Source organism: Zosterops lateralis, assembly GCF_965231275.1.
Source record: "Zosterops lateralis genome assembly, chromosome: 5".
NCBI classification, from domain to species: domain Eukaryota; kingdom Metazoa; phylum Chordata; class Aves; order Passeriformes; family Zosteropidae; genus Zosterops; species Zosterops lateralis.
The window spans coordinates 23,794,771-23,815,747 of NC_139766.1; the positions used below are offsets into that span (position 1 = coordinate 23,794,771).

At 38.4% G+C, this 20,977-nt stretch overlaps 1 protein-coding gene across 10 annotated transcripts in view; it reads right to left on the bottom strand.

Moving 5' to 3' along the window:
* APBB2 (amyloid beta precursor protein binding family B member 2) overlaps positions 1-20,977 on the bottom strand; it is a 161,645-nt gene that overhangs the window by 38,105 nt on the left and 102,563 nt on the right. For all 10 annotated transcript variants that reach the window (XM_083861495.1, XM_083861497.1, XM_083861498.1 and 7 more), the window contains 2 exons: positions 7,305-7,451; positions 2,944-3,071 (listed from right to left, as the gene is read on the bottom strand). In XM_083861495.1, the coding sequence (XP_083717621.1) occupies positions 2,944-3,071; positions 7,305-7,451 (275 nt within the window). The remainder of the gene's footprint in view (positions 1-2,943; positions 3,072-7,304; positions 7,452-20,977) is intronic.

Genomic DNA, 20,977 nt, shown 5'->3' on the forward strand with positions numbered 1-20,977 from the left:
TCTTGCTCTTCCTTACAGCAACTGGTCAAGGAATATCATGCTTGAAACATGAAATGTTCACTTTGAACACAGAAAAGCCTACTCCTACTACTGACAGTAGAAACATGAGAAAAAATTAGTTTATTTCCTCTGCCAGTTTCTCTGTATTGTCAGCATCATGTATAAAACTTCCTTTCAGGAAAACAGTTGAGAAAGTGGTTACTTTTTATGACCAAAAGGAACAGCTGGGTTTGACGGATTCTTGTTGCTTGTATTTTTAAAATTGGACATGTACTTCTCCCACATATTCCATATCTAAACAATCTTTTCTTAATAGATACGTAAGTTTCTTAGAAGTCTTAGCAGAACTGTAATTCATCTTTGGCTCCCAGACATGGCATGAAAAAGGACAGGAGTGGGATCAGAGATTTCCTGTCTTGCATGTAGCTTTTGGTAAATGTTGTGGTGTGCCACAGCAGGTCAGAGCAGACAGAGTGACTTGTGCACACACGACCTTTCCCAACAAATCCTGCCCTATTGGTAGGGCTTATGTTCATCTAGGAGAGTCTGCTATTGCCTCCCAGCCCCAGATACATCTCACCAAAAGCATACAACGTTACTGGTGCCACATGATTGCAAAAGGTACATTTCTCTTAAATGTTTCCTAAAAACATCCATGACCAGTTCTATCTTTAGGAAAAGTGGGTACCCAGCCTGAAGAAATATGATTCATTATCTTACTTTATAAAGAACATAATGGAATGATTTTATTTCACAAAGAAATGTAAGTATTTGGGAAAAGAACTGTAAACGCTTTAAAAAAAAATTAATGAAAATCAAAGCTGGCATCCTTTACTCTGTAAAGCTGTGTCACATTTAGGTGCTCCTTAAAACGCTCTATTTTCTGACCAAAACAAGGTACTACAAAAACTGACTTGAAGGGAAATGTGTAATGCACCCATTTTCTGATGCAAACAGAACTCTAATGGTTTATTCATTAGGAGTTAAAAACCTTTTTACTTCCCAGCATTTCAAACTGGATTTGCCCCTTTTAAATCTCTAAAAAATCTGTACTCAAGGAAGTGAAAAACAGTTTACCCCATGCCTAGTTGACTTCAGTAGACTATCAGTCATTTATAAGAGTGAAAAAATTAGAAACCTTTAGGCACCTAAAAAATTAATCACCTTTCCTTTTAGAAATTTAGCCATTGGTAATCAGAAACTTTGAGGCAGATAAAACAAGTCTCAGAAAATCTTTTACTGGGAAAGATTTTTCATGTTTGAAATTACATTTCCTACCAAAAGTTGGAGACAAAAAACCCCAGACCCCTCCTATTGCACATATCTTGACAATCACAGAATAGCTTGTGTTGGAAGAGACCTCAAAGATCATCTAGTTCCAACTCCCCTGCCTTAGGCAGGGACACCTTCCACTAGACCAAGTTGCTTAGAGCTCCATCCAACCTGGACTTGAACCCTCCCAGGGATGAGGCATCCAAAGCTTCTCTGGGCAACCTATTCCAGTGCCTCATCACCCTCAGAGTAAAGATTTTCTTCCTGGGATGTAATCTAAATCTACTCTTTTTCAGTTTGAAACCATCACCCTTGACCTGTCACTACATGCTCTTGTAAATTGTCTCACCCCGTCTTTCCTTTAAGTTCCCTTCAGGTACTGAAAGGTCACAACTAGGTCACCTCTAAGCCCTCTCTTTTCCAGGCTGAATAATCCCAGTTCTCTCAGCCTTTCCTGATAGGAGAGGTGCTCCATCCCTCTAATCAATTTGGTGGCCTCCTTTGGACCAGTTCCAACAGGTCCATGTCCTTCCTGTGCTGGGACCCCAGAGCTGGATGCAGCCCTGCAGGTGGGGTCTCAGCAGAGCAGAGCAGAGGGGCAGAATCCCCTCCCTGGCCCTGCCGCCCATCAAAACCATCTCTCTTCAATTTAGAAAGAAGAATGCAGTGGGAGACTGTGTCAAAAGCCTTTCAGAAGTCCAGATAAATGACATCAGTAACCCTTCCCTTGTCCAGTGATGTGGGTACTCCATCACAGCCAGTACTGGTCATGCAGTACCTGACACTATCAAACATGGACAAAAAAAGCAGAAGCTTGCTAGTGTTACTCAATCCTTACTATCCTTGTGTCAGCATGGGCACTGTCCTAAGATCCTGGACTTTCTCGATGTGAATGGCAATGTTTTCACTACATCAAAATGCCCAATCAGACTGGGAGACAGCTCACTGTCCTGCTCCAAATAAGTCACTTTCACAACCCTGTTTCCACAGCAATGTTACACGACAAACAAGAATGCTACCAAAAGATCAGTCAGGAAGGAAACGTAAGGAAAGTTAGGTGCAGTGCAGGAAGGCCTTTAGCACACACTCCTGGTTGCTCCCTACCACAAGGAACAACTTCAGCTCACAGGCAGCACATTTCAGGGACAAACCTCAGTTTTCTGCAACATCCTTGGGGATCTTCTTACGTCAAGAACTAAAAGTAATATTAATGACTTAAACCCATTACTTTTCCCTCAATCCAAATTTTTTCTCCATCATATTAAATATCTCAAGAAAGTAGAAACACACACACACAGTCAGAGCCTTGGATAGTACCTTTGACTTGAACCAGCAGGAAGATATGCTTTCATGTAGCCAGGAGAAACATACTATAAGACATATTTGAAAACATGCTTTTATACCAAAAAGTACTACATATATCTGAAACAAATCAATGTTACACTTGCAGTTTTATGCACATGAGTTAATCTGAAAGGCTTGTTCATTGCAGATTTAACAAAACAGTATTAAAAAAATAAACTAAGAAAAGCAGAGAGTTTAAAAAGTAACACCAGCAACAAAAAGAAGATTTTACCCACCTTCTCATATGCCCTGGGACAAAATAATGTGTACTATGAATCAGCAGACTGAAATAGCACCAAGTCAAGACAGACAAGAGTGAACACTCACCGACCATTGTCACGCCCCACACCCCAGACTCTGATGCTCACAATGGGCTGCGAGTGCAGAACTGTGCGGTCCATGGGATCAATCAGGTTCAGCATGTCATTTTCCAGTATAAGGTACATGTCTTTGCCCTGCAGTTCCAGATAAAGTACAATTACACAGTAATTACCCTCTCAAACTGGCTGGGCTCAAGGTGTTATGCCTGTGCTGTTCAGACTAGCTTAATCTTTACTCAAAAATTTGGGTTGTTCCAAGAGCAAGTGAAAAAAACTTCATATACTTTAGGTGTGAAAAAGATCTAAGATGCTATCTTGCTACTATATTTTCAAACAATCCCAATGACAAAAAGCTCTAATGTCTTTTAAATACAACTCATTCAGACACAAACTATTGAGTTATTCAACAAGTTGTGTTTATCAGTTTTTCAGTAAATTCTTCCAAATATTTGTGAAGTCATGGTCTGTCCTCATAGCAAAACCTTATAGCAAAACCTGTATTTTTGAGGCAGAGTTCCTTCCTTCAAAGTGTTTTGTTTCCATAAACTTTAACCAATGAATTATGGGAACAGACAGCAATTTGTATGTGTCAAAGGATTTACTCTTTGAAGAAAGATTAAAGGGGAAACCTAGGATTAAGACCTGAATGTGAATTCTGCTAGTGACTGTGGAATCTTGGAGCCAGGACTTCTTCCCAATTCTTCTGGCATGTAAGAACAAGAATAATGCTTTTTCTCTTACAGGAAACACATTTAAAGATGATTTTTCTTTTGATACTAATTTACAAATTCTTATCTTCCTTCTCTTGACAGGATTTGTAGCAGAGAGGCAGCAGAGGTCTGCTGCCTCTTCTATCACATGTAATATCCCCCTTCTTGAAGGCTATGCACATACTCTTCAGACCATGAGATCCCGCAGAAATGATCCTGGACCTATTGCTGAGCAGTAAGACAAGCTCCTGCTGATCAGGTGGAAGCTATCAGAAGCTAAATATAGAGTATTTTGTTTCCTCCCTTTTGTACCAGAATCTATACATGAACAGAAAGAATGGAAAGGGTCCGAATCCCTACTGACTAATGTTTCCCGCTTGGTTACAGTGGCTCAAGTCTTTAGGATGTTAATGTTGTGTCTGTATAAGAAATACATTTATGTCACTCCATGAGGGCTTTCTGCCACTGTTTGTAGGCAAGGCAGCAAGGGGCAGGCACTGCCCATCTCCTCTCCCAGCCCCAGGTCTCCTAACAGGGATTCCAAGGGAAGCTGTGACACAGAGCTGGCAGTGTAAGTACCAAGGGGGATGTGGGAGAGAGAGGTGACGCTTGGTAGGAGCAAAGCCAACACAAGCATATTTTGCCTAATGGAAAAAGCACATCTGTGGCTGAGATGCAAGGCTGGATATTTAGACTGCTCCTAGGGAAGCAGAAACAGACATAGCTGTGATAGTCATGCAAAAAAATGGGGCAAACCAGCAGTACTGAGATGGTTCTGGCAGACAAAAAAAGAAACATTACAAAGGAAAAAAGGGAGAAATTTGCTTGGAGGTCAGAAGCACTAAACGATTTGTGTGAAGAATGCTACCAAGTGTCACAAAGATTGCTTTGTGGATCCATTTTATACTTATATATTTGTTCCAGAAGGAAATTATTACAAGAAGGAAAAATATGTTATTCATGAAAAATACACTGGGATTAGAGTAACAAAATGGAATCCAAATTAGCTGGAAAAAATTGGAGAATGGGCAGATAAGCAACATAAGTCACAGGAAATTATCCTTGCAATGCTCAGGGGAATCACTCGTTTGCAGCCAGAAGCAATAAATTTTGCTAAATTTTGTTGCCTTATTATACAAAAGCTATTTTAGAGATGAAAGCACTGCATAGGTCAAAAAGAATTTGGACAGGCTAGGAGCTTGAATATAGGCTTTAATGTCTCAGACTGCTGAAGAGCTGCAGAGATCTGATGGTTTGAGATGAGGAAGAGCCATGGAGGGAAAGTGAATAAAGGAAAGAGAGGCTCAATCCCAGCAGTTTTTCTGGAAATGTTACAGGCTGCAGTATATAGGTCAATGGCAAGAAGACATCTTTTTCATGTAAGTGATATTGTAATGTACACAAGTGTAATTCATGGCAAAAGAGCAACACAAACAGATGAACAGTTTTTCTTTTTAGATTTTACAGAACAGTACAAGTTCAAAATTTACAGGTAATTTCTTTTGGAGCAAAGGGCATGAAATCCCACATTAAGGCCACTAACAAAGCTTCTGCAGGGTCAGGATTTTACCCAGGGTGTGGGAGGTTTTTTGATTTGTTTTGCATTTTTTTACATCATGAAAACCTGGGGCTAGTCCTAACCCCAATTTCACTTTCATTACATTCTAGCTCCAGTAAATTTTTAGGCAATCTTAAAACTCCTACGTGCAGTCATTTAGCTTCATAATAGATTCCTGCTATAATTGCTCCATCTGATACATCAGTGATGGAGTATAATTTTTTCAGGTTCCTCTCTAAAACATGCCTGTTCTAATCACTCTTGAAGCTTTACATTGCAGGCAGGAAAATGTGTTTGGATGTAATGAACTCTTAAAATCAGGAAGATGATTTACTTCAGGAGCCACCTATTCAAGCACAGTGTCTCTATTGTTTTGTCAGGCTGATTTTTTTTTTTTAAATGAATAGCACTCATAATTTAAACATCCATTTGAGAGGTCCAAAATTTTCACCAGTTTGGCTTGAAAACTTGCAAGGGTTTCCAACAAAGAACAAGGGGACTGACAGAGAGAAATACAAAAAAATGTGTACATTAACTCTTAAATCATGAGGGTTCAAAGTAAACAATATATTTCAAATTGATCAAAGTGCTGAAAAATGGATAAGATTACACACATATAAAGATACTGGGGTTTTTTTCTATCCTAGGGTCAGCAGTTAGTCCAAAGTCTATGACTGACACATATCTAATTGCTTGTCTAAATATATTATCTAAATAAAACTGTTCCCAGGTGTAAGAAAGAAAGAAAAACAATATTATTTTGTTCATTTATATGTACAACATATTTTTCTTACATATAAAAATCCTTCTGAAATTATTTTAAATAGACAGAACACTATGTGTTCCTTTAAACATAATTTCAAATTTTAAGGGCACTTTCTCCCAGCTGTTCCCCTGCAGCATCTTGGCATTGCTGTGGTCATAATCAGGATGGTAGACTTGAGCCATAGACTGCAACAACAACTTGGGAGACTGAATGTTGTTTTTCCTGAAATTTTTACTGAAATGTAAGTCTTTCTTCTGATTTCTTTTTTGTTTGGCAGTGCCATTTCTCTTAGATCACATAAGGAAAAGTTACAACATTCACTCTTTTGTCACTTTTGTGTTCAGATCTTGTGTGGCCAATCCACATTAGTGTAACCCTTCTGAAAATGTCAGGAGAGAGGTAGAAAATAAGATTTGGCAGAAGTTTAAGCTGTTCCATGAACAGTCAAATAACAAAGATGTTTTACTGTGGCTTTGTCTCCTGCGCCCTCTGTATGTCCTAGCTTTTCCCTTCTTGTTTCACTTACTGACCCCTCAACATCTTCCACTTCTTCATCTGTCCCCAGCACACATATTTTCCACATCACAAAACCTAAAGCTCCCCTCAGTTTTCCCCAGGTTGCCATAGCGTTATCCTCTCTTTGCTGCCAACTCAAGAAGCACAGAGCAACCGTGGTTCAGGCAACAAAGGCACACTGACCCCTCAGCAAACCAAGAAAGAGGAAATCTGAGCTCTTTTTCCCTCAGTGTGTGGGAATCTGGCATCCTTCAAAACTGGATGACACTGGTGCAGAGATTCAAGAGTTATTGGAGAGGAGCCAACAGACAGACTGATGACATATAATTAATTTCCTTCTGAAATACTGATAAAATAATCATCGTAAGATAAACCATCTGTCCATCAGTTCCAATCTTCTCACACACTTCACAACCACAACCCTGCCACTGTGGGTTTCCTTAAAGCCTTTTGTCATTGTGAAACCTTTGAAAATGCTGTTATAAAGCTTCACTTTCAGACTTCTGGTCAGGAGGACGACTTACACTGAATTTCAACAGTTTGGCCTTTGTGTCCCCAACAATACCATTGCACAAGTGTGTACTAGCACAGATGAAACATAAAAGTGACCTCTTTGTTGCGTCTGCTGTCCTGAGCAGTTTGGAACAAAAAAGTCAACATTTACCCTGAACCCTTTTATGTATTTGGCAGTGCCAGGCTGAAGTAGTGAAATCCCAAACACAGAACATGGACGTAGCTGTCTACAGAATTGTTCCTTTGAGATGTTTTATGATGCAAGAGGACGTTCCAAGAGGAGGAGAAGTTCACACCATTCTTACCTCTCCCCATATGCCAACAGTGTCTCTGATGTCATTTTTACAGTAAGAGAGCTGTCTGATGCAATTGTTCACAGCAACACTGCTCTTTCCAGGAGCCAGATCTTCTTCTGCCATTTCTACCCAGCCCAGAGATCGCACAGCGAAGCACTAAAAATAAACAAAAAAACATCTGTCATACAACAGCAACTAGGCAGTTAAGGTGAAAGGTCTCCATTTAGAATGGGAAAAAATTAAGGCCTTGTAGATCGGCTTATGCTCAAAGGCAAGAAAATGAAAATATAATTCGTTGTGGTAGTTTGGGACGTTCAAGAACCAATTAGTGACTAGGCATGAAAATTGGCATGAATGGCAAGGTGAAAATACTCAAAGAATAAAGAAGAATGCATCACTTGCTATGAAAGGTGTCTGTGGAGGTAACACCAATGTCTTCCAATAAAATAATTTTGTTAACATAAAGAAGGAAGTAAGAGAGCAGTAACTATTAGGATGCACACAAATATAAAAACAATAAAGGACAAAGCACAACTAACTATAGACTGAAATTTTGTAGAATTGTAGAATTGAAATTTTAGCTAGAATCTAGAGCTTTAACTGAAAAGAAAGAAAACATAACTGCATTATGTCTCTTGTGAGATATCCACTGTCTGGCTTTTAACCAGAAAATCACACTTTTTTGTGGATTACAGCAATCACTTCAATAGTGAAACGGTACGGTAGCAAACAATAACAATTTCAGAGCTAAGAAGAAGGTAAGCTATCATAAGAGAAACACTGGCTTTTTTGAGAAGAAATTCAAAATTACCTTTAAAATAAAACACTCATTATACATTTTTTAGCAGGAAGATGTTTAGCCAACCAGAGAACTCAGTTGGCAGAACAAGCCAAGGCAACATTATTTTGCACATATGGTACTTTCTGCAAACAAAACAAAATGGAACAAATTGAATGGCACCATCTCTACTCTACATCTAAAAAGGTAGAGAATAAAAATTGTTATTAAACCTGCTCACTTGCTCTCAGGCATTATGGTGGGAGAAATACAGACCTCACACTACGTCAATAAGAGTTTGTCTGCAAGACCAAGGCTTCTTCCAGAGAACTCTACAGGTGTTACACACTGAACTACAGGTGCACTGCCAGCAATGGGCACAACAGGCTGACTGTTGTACCTCCTGGCCAGACACAACAAATGCTTTAGATGACCCCTAAAGGTTCAGCAAGAGTAGACCAACACTTATGGTTCAGCACTGCTGCCTTGTGCCACACAGCTTTCTCTGCTCTTGGCAGCATCCTGCAGGTCCTCGGGAAAACAGACAATGATCCTGGGAGCTGCTGGAAGGAAGGCAGCTCCTGGTGACTGCTGGGAGCCCTGCGGCCTCCAGCAGCACACTGTCACTCAGCCCAGGAGCTGCAACAGCAGGCCCATGCTGCAGTTACCAATCCTTCTTCTTAAGATGCAGCAAACAAATCAGCTTTAGAGCTCAAAAGCCGAATATTCACTTGCCACCTTCTAAAATATGCTGTGAAGTCAGTGAGTTGATCAAGCTCACACACCATCGCTGGTGTGCTGTTTGGGAACAACTGCCCTCAAAAAATCCCCACCCCAAAACACTAAAGTATTTTAAATATGCATAATATGTCAACTTTGGCAAACTAAGGGAAGAATAAAATTCACCAGTGGATAAAAAGATTAATGAGTTTCTCCCTTTGTTTAAAACTTCTCTCCTCCTTCCGACTTCTTTGAGTTTGCACAATGCATTCATCCAGGCTCACTCCAACAAGCAGGAAAACCAGCCTAAGAGCCTGCTTCCTGTACCTCTGGTACCCACTCCAATGATGCATCTCATTTCAGGTATCAGACAGCAAACACACTCTGCAATTGCATTAAACCCTTTAATGAGCGTAGGTAAAAAAAACTAAAGCCTTTCAGGCCTTGAGCTTTTTTGTGGATTTTTTCTCCCTTTTTTTTTTTTTTTTTTTTTTCTTTGCAACCAAGGAGATCAACATGAAAATTCTCCACATTGCTGCTTCCTGACCCAGCTCTGCTGGAAACCCACAAAAGTGCTGACTTTCCATTCTAAAGGGCCATGAAGGAGAAGATGAAAGAGGAGAAAAAGGAGGGGTCAATACTCAGGGGTGCTCTTCACTTCAGGGCTACACAAGATACTTAAAAAAAACATTTTTTAGCAATTATTAAGGTGGCCTAATCTTAAGATTGCAGAACTGTTTTAGGCACATTAGATGCTCATGAATCTTGCTAAAAGTGCTGCTATACCCACTGGAGTATTAAATATTTATCTTTGCAAATTTAAAAATACTGATTTTTACTGTACCAGAAGAAAGGGGTTTTTTTACAAGTAGTTAAATATTAAATTGAATAGCAGAATACTAGCAGAGAGAAACATTTTATAAATCATAACAGAGGTGAAGAACTACATATATACAATAAGCACACTGTTTCCTTGTTGCTCTTCACATCTCAACCACATCTGCAATTTCTTAGCTGCTTTCTGAACACAAGGATAAATATGGAATCACAGAATGCTTTGGGTTGGAAGGAACCTTAAAGATTGTCTAGTTCCAATCTCCCTGCTGTGGGCAGGGACACCTTTCACCAGACCAGATTGCTCAGAGGCTTATCCAACCTATACAGTCCTTGCACTGAATGGAGCGTATCTTAAGAAGGACATAAAATGACGGAACACTATCTGTTCAACTTGACAGCAGGTAAATCTTTTATTAGTAAAGATGGTGAACTGTTTTTCTTTTTTTTTCCTGGTCTTTTTTTATCCTAGGTCTGAAATTCTCTGGTGGCAGCATCCATCGTATTTATGCAACCCACTGTCAAAACAGTACAGTGAGCTGATGGCGACACCCTTGTCTACCCCACATATTGCCCTCCATGGGAAAGACCTGGCCTCCTTCCCTGCTCCTATTTCCTCTTGGTGCTTCCAAGTGAGGTAGACATGAGAAAGCCCTTGGCTTCTGGCACCTGACAAGTTTTTGTGTAGTTCACAAGAAGCCCTTACCAAAATTCAAACAAAATGCTCACAAAGGCTTCAGAAAAAAAAAACAAACAACAATTTCCCAAAAACTCACTGCAAACAAAAATCTCTCAATAAACCCTAAAAAGATTCAACATGCTACTCACAAGTCAATGCATGTACTTAAGTATATATATAAAAGTAACTTTCTTCTGTTCAAAATACACCTAAAGACCAAAAACTTTGTATTTTGTGATTAAGTGAATACATGTGCTGATGTGGCTCAGCAGACATAGTTGACCTTCACGTGGATTTTCAGAACTAGAAAACAGTAACGTGTGACATGTACCAGGCTCCACTCAGCATCAGTATAACAAAGTATATAAACACACACCTGTGAAGTGGGAGAGAGGTGGAAGTCTGAGCATGCATGCCTGCATGTCTGTCTTCTCTGCATGTTGCCAGCAGCTGGATTGTAAGAAATCCAGTTTGTGTTTTATTGTTGGTTGCTTTTTTCCTCTTATTTGATTTAGAGGTTCTCTTCTCTTTAAAACAAAACAGCACAAAATGCAGTAGAAACAAATCATCTAGTGTCTCCAGCCAGATATGACCTAATTTTTAGACCATGGCTGGCTGAGTTAGGTGTGACAGGAGAATTGCTTAGTACTCTAACACATTAACACAGCATCATGGTTCCCTGCCTCCCACCAATGACACTGACAAGCCAAGAAACAAAGTACTTCCTTTGATCCCAAAAAGGTTTGATAATGCAGTCTACTGTCTTCTGGAACTAATACCTAGAGGCAAACCAAGCCAAGCTAAAAAACAGAGTGTAGCTTTTCTTCATGAAGAGTCTATGAGCTCAGTAAAACCATCATTCCTGGCAATGCCAGGAAAGCATGTTTGTTATGCATCTCTGCTTGAGTCTTAGAGATAATTAGTGGCAATTAATAACTGTTGGCCTGTCATAATTTAAAGTAATCCCAATGCCAACTTTTGTCTTACGGTAGTCTATCTAATTTATCTTCTCTCTTAGAGACAGTTTTCTGTGCTGGTCGGGCTGTCAGCTTGCACCCAGACTCTTTCCAAAAGCCGGCAAAGAAAAACAAAAGAAGTCGATAAATACAGCAGGATGAAAGATACTTAAGAATTGTATACTGTGCAAACATTGCTATTTGGGATTGAGAGGATCAAAGATACTACCACAAACCTTGTGTGGCTAAGAGAAGTGAATGAAAAAATGTCTCTTAAACCATGGTAAGTCTATAATCTTGTATTTTTATCTTGAGTAGATGTTTCATATTTCCTGCCGGCTACACAAGACATTGCAAAGAAATTACACAAAGGAAAAAAAAAAAAATCCACCTTATCACACACTAGCCCATGAAAAGACAGGTGAACAAAAATGAAAACACAGGTACTGTTGGTTGTTTTTACAGTTCTGGGGAACGTGTGTTTAAATAGTTGCAAATCCAATTAATGTTTCAGGGTTAATGATCTCTAACCTAAGAACCAAACTCATAAATACTGCCATCTGAACCCTGTACAGACCTGTAAACCTCTCTTGAAGTGCAGTTGTGATCCAAAACATTGCCTAAATGCCTAAAAGCTGGGGAACTTTAGGATTGAAGGAATGAACAAACCACAGATCACACTTTTTGGCATTGGAAACCCTTCACCACAGGGCAGGGTTCTGCTCTGCAGCAGCTTTTCCAAGAGGAACTCTGGAAGGAGCCTTGGCAGGGACACAGAACTGTGACAAAGTTCTAACCATAAGCAAATGCACACTCTAACTGTTGCCTCATGCAGTGCTAAGCATGTAGCATTAAAGAAAATAAAATTATCGAGAAAAACAAAGCAAATAGAAACCCCTACTAAAAAGAGGCCAAGAGATCAAGTGCACATGACTGATGGCAGAGTAGTATTGGAAACTGGATGGATCATAAAGGCGTGGATAGACAAGACCCCACTATTGGGTGAAAATGAATTAGAACATCAGTTTGAGAATTGTAATAAGTCAGCTGAGACTCCATTATCTCCATGCAGGGAAAAGCCAAATCTTAATTTTCACAACTCATTTTATACAGTCTTTACAGACCTGCAAGTTTAATTGGTTAATAGCTTTCTTGCCACTTACTCTACTGGTTAGTAAAAGGTATTTTACTTGTCTATCAAATCTCTCTATTCTTGTATCATTTACATATTTTCTTTATGTTCCATGATTCGCATGGGACAAATCCCTTGTTATTGCAGGTGCATTTGTTTTTCAACCCAAGAATAGGTTGTGATGCTAAGAAGTTTTCATACCATGATTGTTTTCATATGGGAACTTGCAAATTGCTACACTTAAAAGAGATGTAGGCTAGCTATTAATTTAATAGAGCAGGCCTGATTTTATGAGGCCTTTCTTTTATAATTCTTCTACCTGTCATGACAGTGAACAACAAACTAATGTACATTACAAGACCACAGACAGATTGCTTTTCATATAACACAACTGTTGGCAGTCACTATGAACACATCTGTGTTAAGAGTATGTTTGCCTTGATGCTTTAAATCTGTGCTGCTTATTTCTTCTCTACTTCCAAGCCCACCAGACTGCTTGGTTCTGAGCAATTTCCTTTGTTTCCTTTTATATTTTTCCTTTTTAAAGGTTACATCTGCTTGCAGACATACGTAAATCACTACAATTTTTAATAAGGCCTTTTATCACAGACCACTGAGCAGGTTTGTGCCTGAGACACAGCATGTAGGTCACATAATTAACCATTTATTATACAGCCAACATAACCTTCGAAATTTCACTTGCATTTTCTTTGATAGTTAGAAAATTAAAAAACCTCTCATTATTTTATGCTTTGGAAGATCAATTATCATAACATATTACCTTTCTATTCTGAGGAAGAAGTATGTTCCAGTATATTTGCCAGCTACACAGCAAGAAAGATTACATTGATTTCAGATAAAAATACTGGAGAAGATCAAAGATAGAGTAACAAGAGAATAAAAAGAACTTATGCAATTAACGAACAAGCACTCTCATTTAATTGACATGAAGAGACTGCAGTGCATCTACTTTCTCAAAGAAATACTCACAGATGTCACATAAAAGTTCTTAACTACAAAAAAATTCAAAATGCTTTATCAAATACATACTAATAAGACTTTTCAACATTTCCAGCTTCCTGCTGCAGTCCATCTTGTATTACTTGAATTAATGAAAATGCGCATGAAATACAAAAATAAGCACAGAAATATTCATGTCACAACAGAATTCAGAAATCACTAATAAGTGCTATTTCAGCAGATGATTATAAACTAAACTCCCCAAGAATTAAATATGGGGAGTATTTACAAATACTATAGAATAACCTTTATAATAAATTACTTTTTTACAGGAGGTCGGTATCAAATTTTCTGCTCTCACAGTCCCTTACTCGTTCTCCAAGCATTACAGTCTCATTTCTTCAGACCTGCAGACTTCAATGTGTAGGATGACAAGAAGTCTCTCTCTTGTTTTGAGCTTAATACTTCTGTCTCAGGGGTTCCCCCTGGCTTATAGCCAGAGGTCAAATCTGCTCTATCAAGGCAAGAAAATGTTGCAGGAACATTGTGCTGGTTCAAGACTTTTTAAAATCCAGTCATTTGATTACTACTACTCCCTACTAACACCCCCTTCTGAAGAAGAAATTAAAACCACCTTATTCTTTTCTCCAGTCTTCTCAGCATGAACAGGTTTTCACTTTAGATGCTTTACAGATAGCTTGACTTCAGATCCTAAAGGCATGGGTTTATGCCTTTTGCTTTGAGCTAAGGCTGGTTTGGGCTTCATTTCAATGTAGTGAAATAAAACCTGGGCTTCTTCATTTAAGAAAAGGCAGTCATATTTTTTCACTAGAAACTAATGAAGGATGTTCAAATTCAGGTCTATCTTGCAGAATAACTCAGCTGTTAGGATAACTCAAGCAGATTTCACTATTGTATGACACACTAACATGACCCCAACAAAAACACACATATGCTTTGCCAGTAGAGGAAAGCCCTGTAGGAGTTTACAGAGCATAAAAGAATGTGTGCATTTATTTCTTTAAAACTAATGCTCTGCACTTGTTAACTTCAACCTTAAATGCTGTGCTTTCCCAATGTAGGCTGCTCTTCAGGCTGACAGATATAAGTGCTTCTAATGCCACCAGCAGTACTTTATTTAGTACTGTGATGCTTATTTTCAAAGGGAATATCCAAATCTTAAAAATCTCATCAAAAGGCACAAAGAAATAAAAACCCCTGAAGAGCTCCCAACCTTTAAGTGAACTCTTGACCTCATGAATCAATGGAGAAAAACCTTCCAGCTTCACTAAAGTCAGAATTTTATGTCTCATTAAAAGCAACATTATTACAAGTAATTTGATTTCTGCAGAAATTATGTTTACAGCAGGATTCAAAGTCAATTAAGTTAAATCACTATTTATCAATTCCCACTTTTCAAAAAAGACTCAAAAAAGCACAAGTCCAAAATCTCGAGCCCTGCTGGACCTCCCACATTTGAGGATCCATTTATTGTCTCCCTGAAGCACCATGGAGTTATCATCTCCAAACATATGGAATAATGCATAACTGTACAACATGGCATTATGATGGACAGCACATCTCATGCTTTTACCTCTCTTAAAAGATAAATATTATCCCTTTTCTCTTGGATGAAATGAAGAAAATTTTGACAAGGAAAAGTTCTCATTTTTTAAAGTGAAATTTAGAAATAGAACTAAAAATAAATAGATATGCTGGCTAAAGCTATCTAAATATTGCTCTGTCATTCAACTCAATGCTCCACTTTAATTGATTTTTCAATGCACTTCCTCCATAAATGTAGCTTTCAGCTAGTCCACAATGGACAAATAACTCACCAAGTTTGTATCATGCTGTTTTCAAAACGTGTATGTGCAATATTTAACATAAATAAGTATACATATCTTTATATACACATAAATACAAACAGCACTTTTTTCCATTAAAAATCTATGCCATGGAATGGTAAACACTGTAACATTTCAAAATAGAACAAGCCATTTCCCTGAGCTGCCCTAAACTGGCAAGGTAATGTAAATAATTGAAGACAAATACAAAAATACCTGTCAGCTCATTTTGTAGCAATACAATGAACAAACATTCAAGAGGCAATTCACAAGTTTTGGAGGTGAAATAGTTGGTCTCAAGGGTTGCAAGCAGTGATTATCTCTGCACTATACTAGGAGAGATGCTGGTGAGCTGACAGTGAGGTCTGCCAGAAATATCAGACCAGGCTGTGCTGAACTGGGAGCTGCTTGCTGACAGAATCCATTGGTCTGCAGAATGGCCACGGAAACTTTTTGCCTGTTACACATGGTTATGATGAGCTGCTGCTTCTCCCAATTTTTGTCCATTCCTGAGGGTTCCTTCAACAATTGCACACAAAGTACTGCTGGCCCATGAAAAATTTACAGTGTTGCACCATAAAAGAGTGAATAAATTGTGATTAAAAACTACTAAAATAAGCAACATTAAAATATTAGAAAGTGAAGATTCCTCTTAAACAAAAAATATTTTGCTTAGATCAGCAGCCTGGGATTTTCTGTGTTCTACTGAACCACCACAGTTTGTTATATTAGGTTGTACACAGCAAGATGCTGTACACAGACTCCAGCCAAGAAAAACTGGACTGTGCACCTCCATGAGAAAAGTACTGAAGATGACACTGGCACTTTGACCTAGTGAAGCAATAAGAACTGCCACCATGGAAGAAACAACATAATTTAAAAAACTAAATTAAAAAATAGGTATATTCATATTTTCTCAAACATAGCCAGTACTTCCTAGTATCCCATGCCTGAGAGGCCACAGCAGCACACTGGGTGTCCCACAGTTACAGTTCCAGAGGCAAGGCTGCCTCCAGTGTCACCTCACCTGACTGGCAACCAGGGAAGCTGCCTCCCCACAAGGACAGTCGTCACTGGCATGCACCTAAACTGCTCACACAACCTGGCCACTCATGGCAAAGGCAGTAATTGTTCCAAGAGCAAAGCATGACCCACACAGCTCCCATCTGCATCATTCATCTTCCTGTAATGCATTTGGCATCTATGTTCTTACTACCCCAACAATAATTCCTGATCAACACACCTGTGGCAGACACAGCCACTGTCAATACTGGAACTTTACTGGCCATGAAGATATTTTGTTTTGATTTGAAACAAAGGTGTTCCTACGATTTATCTTCTCTTTTCCCAATCCTGCAGAAATCTCACAGCCCAATGCAAACCTTTTGTACAGTGTATCTTAACAAAGCAAATCCCGATAATGCCCTCAAACTCAAGACCTAATTCTTGCATTACACACCTGGAAACTAATGGTAAATACTCAAGCAGCTTCCATTCTCTTTCACATGAGGAACAGCTTTGTGATGTGTTTTTCTAAGGAAGAATACAAGTAAAATCTCTCTACATGCCTCCTACTGTTTAGGCACTCATGTCCTGATTGTGCCTGTTACGTTCACAGCTAATTAGATCCCAGAGATACATGAGATTCCTAGGAGTGAAAGACATGTAATATTTTGAAGGATCTCATTATCATCTTGAATGGCTTGAGAAATTAAGCTACATTATCCCAGATATTTATATTTTACATGTAATATAACAAAAAACCACAATGTAACTCTGTATGCCCTTATAAAGTAAATCCATGAGATCTAGGAAAATGCTACATCTTCCTCTGCCCTGGACTCATCTTCATATTTGATTAAACAAGACTCCATTTAGGAACAAGGTGGAAGCAAATATCCTCTAGATGGAAATCTGTATTATGATGTACATCATATCACAATATTAGCAGTTTTTACCTAATGACACAACAGATGTCAGTAGTAATAACTATCATGCACAGAGATAAATAAACAAACACATTCTCTGAAAGTTCTAATGCACTACATGAAAAAGATTATTTAAAAAATAAATCATTGAGGATATGTATTTTAATGCTTTAGCTGGCTATTTCTAAAACTGCTTTTGAAGCAGAACATTTTCAAGCACCTGCATCGTTTACCTGCAGCATCTCTACAGATGGGAGGGTGCCTTAATGCTGCTAATGGGAAAGAGACAAATTCAGAAATAACAAACCAGTTTAGAAACAGCCACCCTCATCACTCACCATTGCTACCCAGGAGCTGCAAACGTGGAATGGTGAATTACAGTTGAATCAGTTTGTCAGTAAGATTGGTCACAGAAGAAAAAAAAAAAAACACCCACAAAAACACTTTAGAATAAACTTGACATTAATACGTGTGTTTATATATTGTGGTTCCCTTTTGAGAGTAAAGGAATGGGTACAAGATTTCTTCTAGTGCTATTTCCTAGGGAATGAAAACAAAAGATTGCTTTGAAAGAAATAAATTCCTAACCCAAAACCAAGCAAAAATACCACTTTAGAAGAAAAACTGTTGAAGAAACCCTATTTGTCCTTTATATTTAATCTACTTTCGTAAAGAGACTTAAGAGGGAATAAACTTTTCAAATTTAATTAATTGAAATTAATTGAATTGAGGCTTTCTGCAGCATTTTGACTGTAATGCAGCCTGATGTGAACAGCTGGAAAATGCTGAATACTCCCTGCTTGCACCAAGAGAATTTTAGAAGTTACTCTGACTGTATGAAAAGAATCATTTCTTGGGATTGCTGAACATGGCAAAAGCTCTTCTCAGGTTAAGTCTTCGCTTGGATCAGAAATCAGATTCATGTCCCCAAGGCTACACAGTGATTATTTACACATGATCCTGTGTCTAGGCAGTCCTGTATTTGCTCCTGGAAAAGACCAGGAAGAAGCAAATACACAATGCCTCCAAAACACATACACCTGCATCCATGGTAAGAAAAGCAGCCAAGATATGGATATTAAATACCTGGGGAACGCAGTATTTTGTAAATTTTTTTTTGACAGTGCTTAGATAGTTTATTTTGATTTACAGGCCACTTCCACAACAGCCACAAGTCAGCTTACCAAAAGCCATCTGGTCAAACTCTAAAGCCCAGGTAATGCATAGAAATTCATCACCAACGCACAGTTAGAAACATGGAAAGTGTTTCCATTCACCTACAGGTGAATCACTAAATTTAAATACCTGCTATCAACATCTCCTGATGCTCTCTCTCTCTTACAAACAGTCTCATTCTTTTCCTTTGAGATCTAGAGCATTTACTGATTTCTAAAGTAGAAAATAGTCTTTTGGAGTAAATGCCTGTCTTCCGTAGGTTTAAATACATTCTTCCCATTATTAGACAACGGTACACAGCTAAAACTGCTCTAAAATGGTGAGGCTCAAAAAAATGAAGCTTTGCTGAGCAGACTAATGTGGACAGACAATTTGAAAATCCGTGACTGAAGACAAAAGGAGAGAATAAAGGCATGTTCAAATGTCAGGCCCAACAGGCCAATCCAGAAAAGGTTTTAGATAAAATCAGTCATATGGGCTTTCCATTTTTCATCCATTCCTAGGTGCAGTAACAGGATTTCCAGGAGGATCCATTTCTATATATGGACATAAGAAAAGATTTAGTGCCTTTAGCACATTTTTACATAGAGACATTGTATTTTTTAACAACAAAAAAAAAAGACAACCCAGAAGAATTTACAGTCTGGGATTGGTAAAAGCATCTTTTGCCTTCCCTGAAACTCAATTAGGAAAGCACACATTGCTCTATAAATTAACCAGGAAGGTTATGATCTGTCTCCTGGGAAGCACCAATTCAAAACTCATTTCTAGTTCTGCATGTTTCACATACAGAATTAGGATCCTCATCAAGCACAATGAGCCATCTCTTCAAGAAATTTCTACAAAAAGAAATTATTGAAATCAAGAAGCTGGATGTAATAATTCTCCTCTTTCCACTTCTCCTTTATGACCTTGTGCAGACAATCTGACTGAGACACCACGGATATGAAACTACGAGCTGCATCTTAAGCACACGATACACTGAGAAACATTTGTTCTTTACTGACAATTATCAATGCTTGAATGTGTTGCTGCATACGTCACTTTTCTTACAACAATTACATGAATTATACTCCATGCTTTTCTCAAAACAGGCATTTTTGTGGTGCTTCAATCTTTGCAGAAGTTGACACCGGGGGAAGCCAACTACTACCGTTTTCCACAAGGTGGCACAGTTCTCTTTGTGAAATACAGCACCAAACCTGCCATAAAGAAGCTGTTTTTTCCACAAATGTACTGGCCAATGTCATGAATAGCTTTAAGATCTCTAACACACCTCTAACAAAGTTCATTTTAACAAATTCTTCCAGTAGACAGTTTAATGAGTTAAAAAAACCTTCCTTCTCTTGTGATGAAATGAAGAAAAAAGTATTAATCTGTGCTTGCTGCCACACAAAAGCAAGCTTCAATCAAAGAGAGTTAAGGCACATAATATGGTAGGGGAGAGCCTAAAAGGCTAAAAGTATCTGATTTTTCCAAGTCATCAATTCCAAATCCTATCAGATTTCTTTCAGGTTCTCAGTATTTGGGGTAAAATAGACTAGCAAGGAATCTACCTACCCCATACCCTTCCCATCCATGTGAGAAATAAAGATCCCAGAGCATTTTCCGCAGGAGAAAATTTTCCCTGCTGTTTCTGGACCATTCCCCATTCCTGTGACATATGGCCACACTTGCCCTGTCCTTGGGGCAGAGGCAGATGCACTGGACAGCTCTGCCCTCAGCCTCTGCTGCTGCAAGTCAAATACCATAAGGCTCATCATGAAAGGAACAACTCTATCATTCTCCGGACTGGAATCTAATGCTCCTCACTCCTTCAACTGCTTTTACTGTGCTCAGAATTCAGTGCTTGTCATTGTAATGAGCACAGCCAAAACTCTTGCTTTTAAACTACCAGTGGGCCAAGCAAAGTACAAATATTTACATCTGATTTAAACATCGGAAGCCAAATAATCAAGATGACAAAGAAAATTTAGTGCCCTGATCAGTCTGTTTTCTCTCTTAAAATATATCAATAATGCTATTATTGTTATCAACTCTGTTACATACATATTTGTTCCTGCAAATAAGTAAATTCTGATCTTGTCAGTTGCTGCAGCTGTATGGCACAGCCAAAATACTTATTTAAATTACTTGGATTTTCAATTATAGAGATTCACATACACCCTTAACAGTAACAAGGGAAATTTATCAACAAGACAAATCTGGAGATAGATAGGCAAGCATTCAAAACTTTCTTCTGCTCCTTTATCCTCAAACCCCTTAGATTACAATAGTAAAAGCTTTAATTATGATGCTTCATCACATAACAATCTAATTTTTCTCTGTAAACTGCATCCTCAAAGTAGGCTGCATTCTCTCTTCCAAAACATGAAGTTTCTTGTTCTAAAAGGTAACTTCCTTGTTAGTAGATGTAAGTTGAAGCAGACATATAAAAAAGGAAGAGTACTTTAAAAAGGGACAAACTTGAAAATAAAAAGCAAATTCTGTCACTGAATGCCCAGGAATCTACCTAGAGAGAATAAAAACCAGAGCCCTCTCTCACACAGACACTCACTTAGTTGTGCAAGAGGACAGTTATTACAGCTGGACAGTAGAATCTTGAGCTCTAAAATCCAATTTCCTGGCTTATGTAATTTTAAAATAAGTCACACTTTCCTGACCCAACAGAA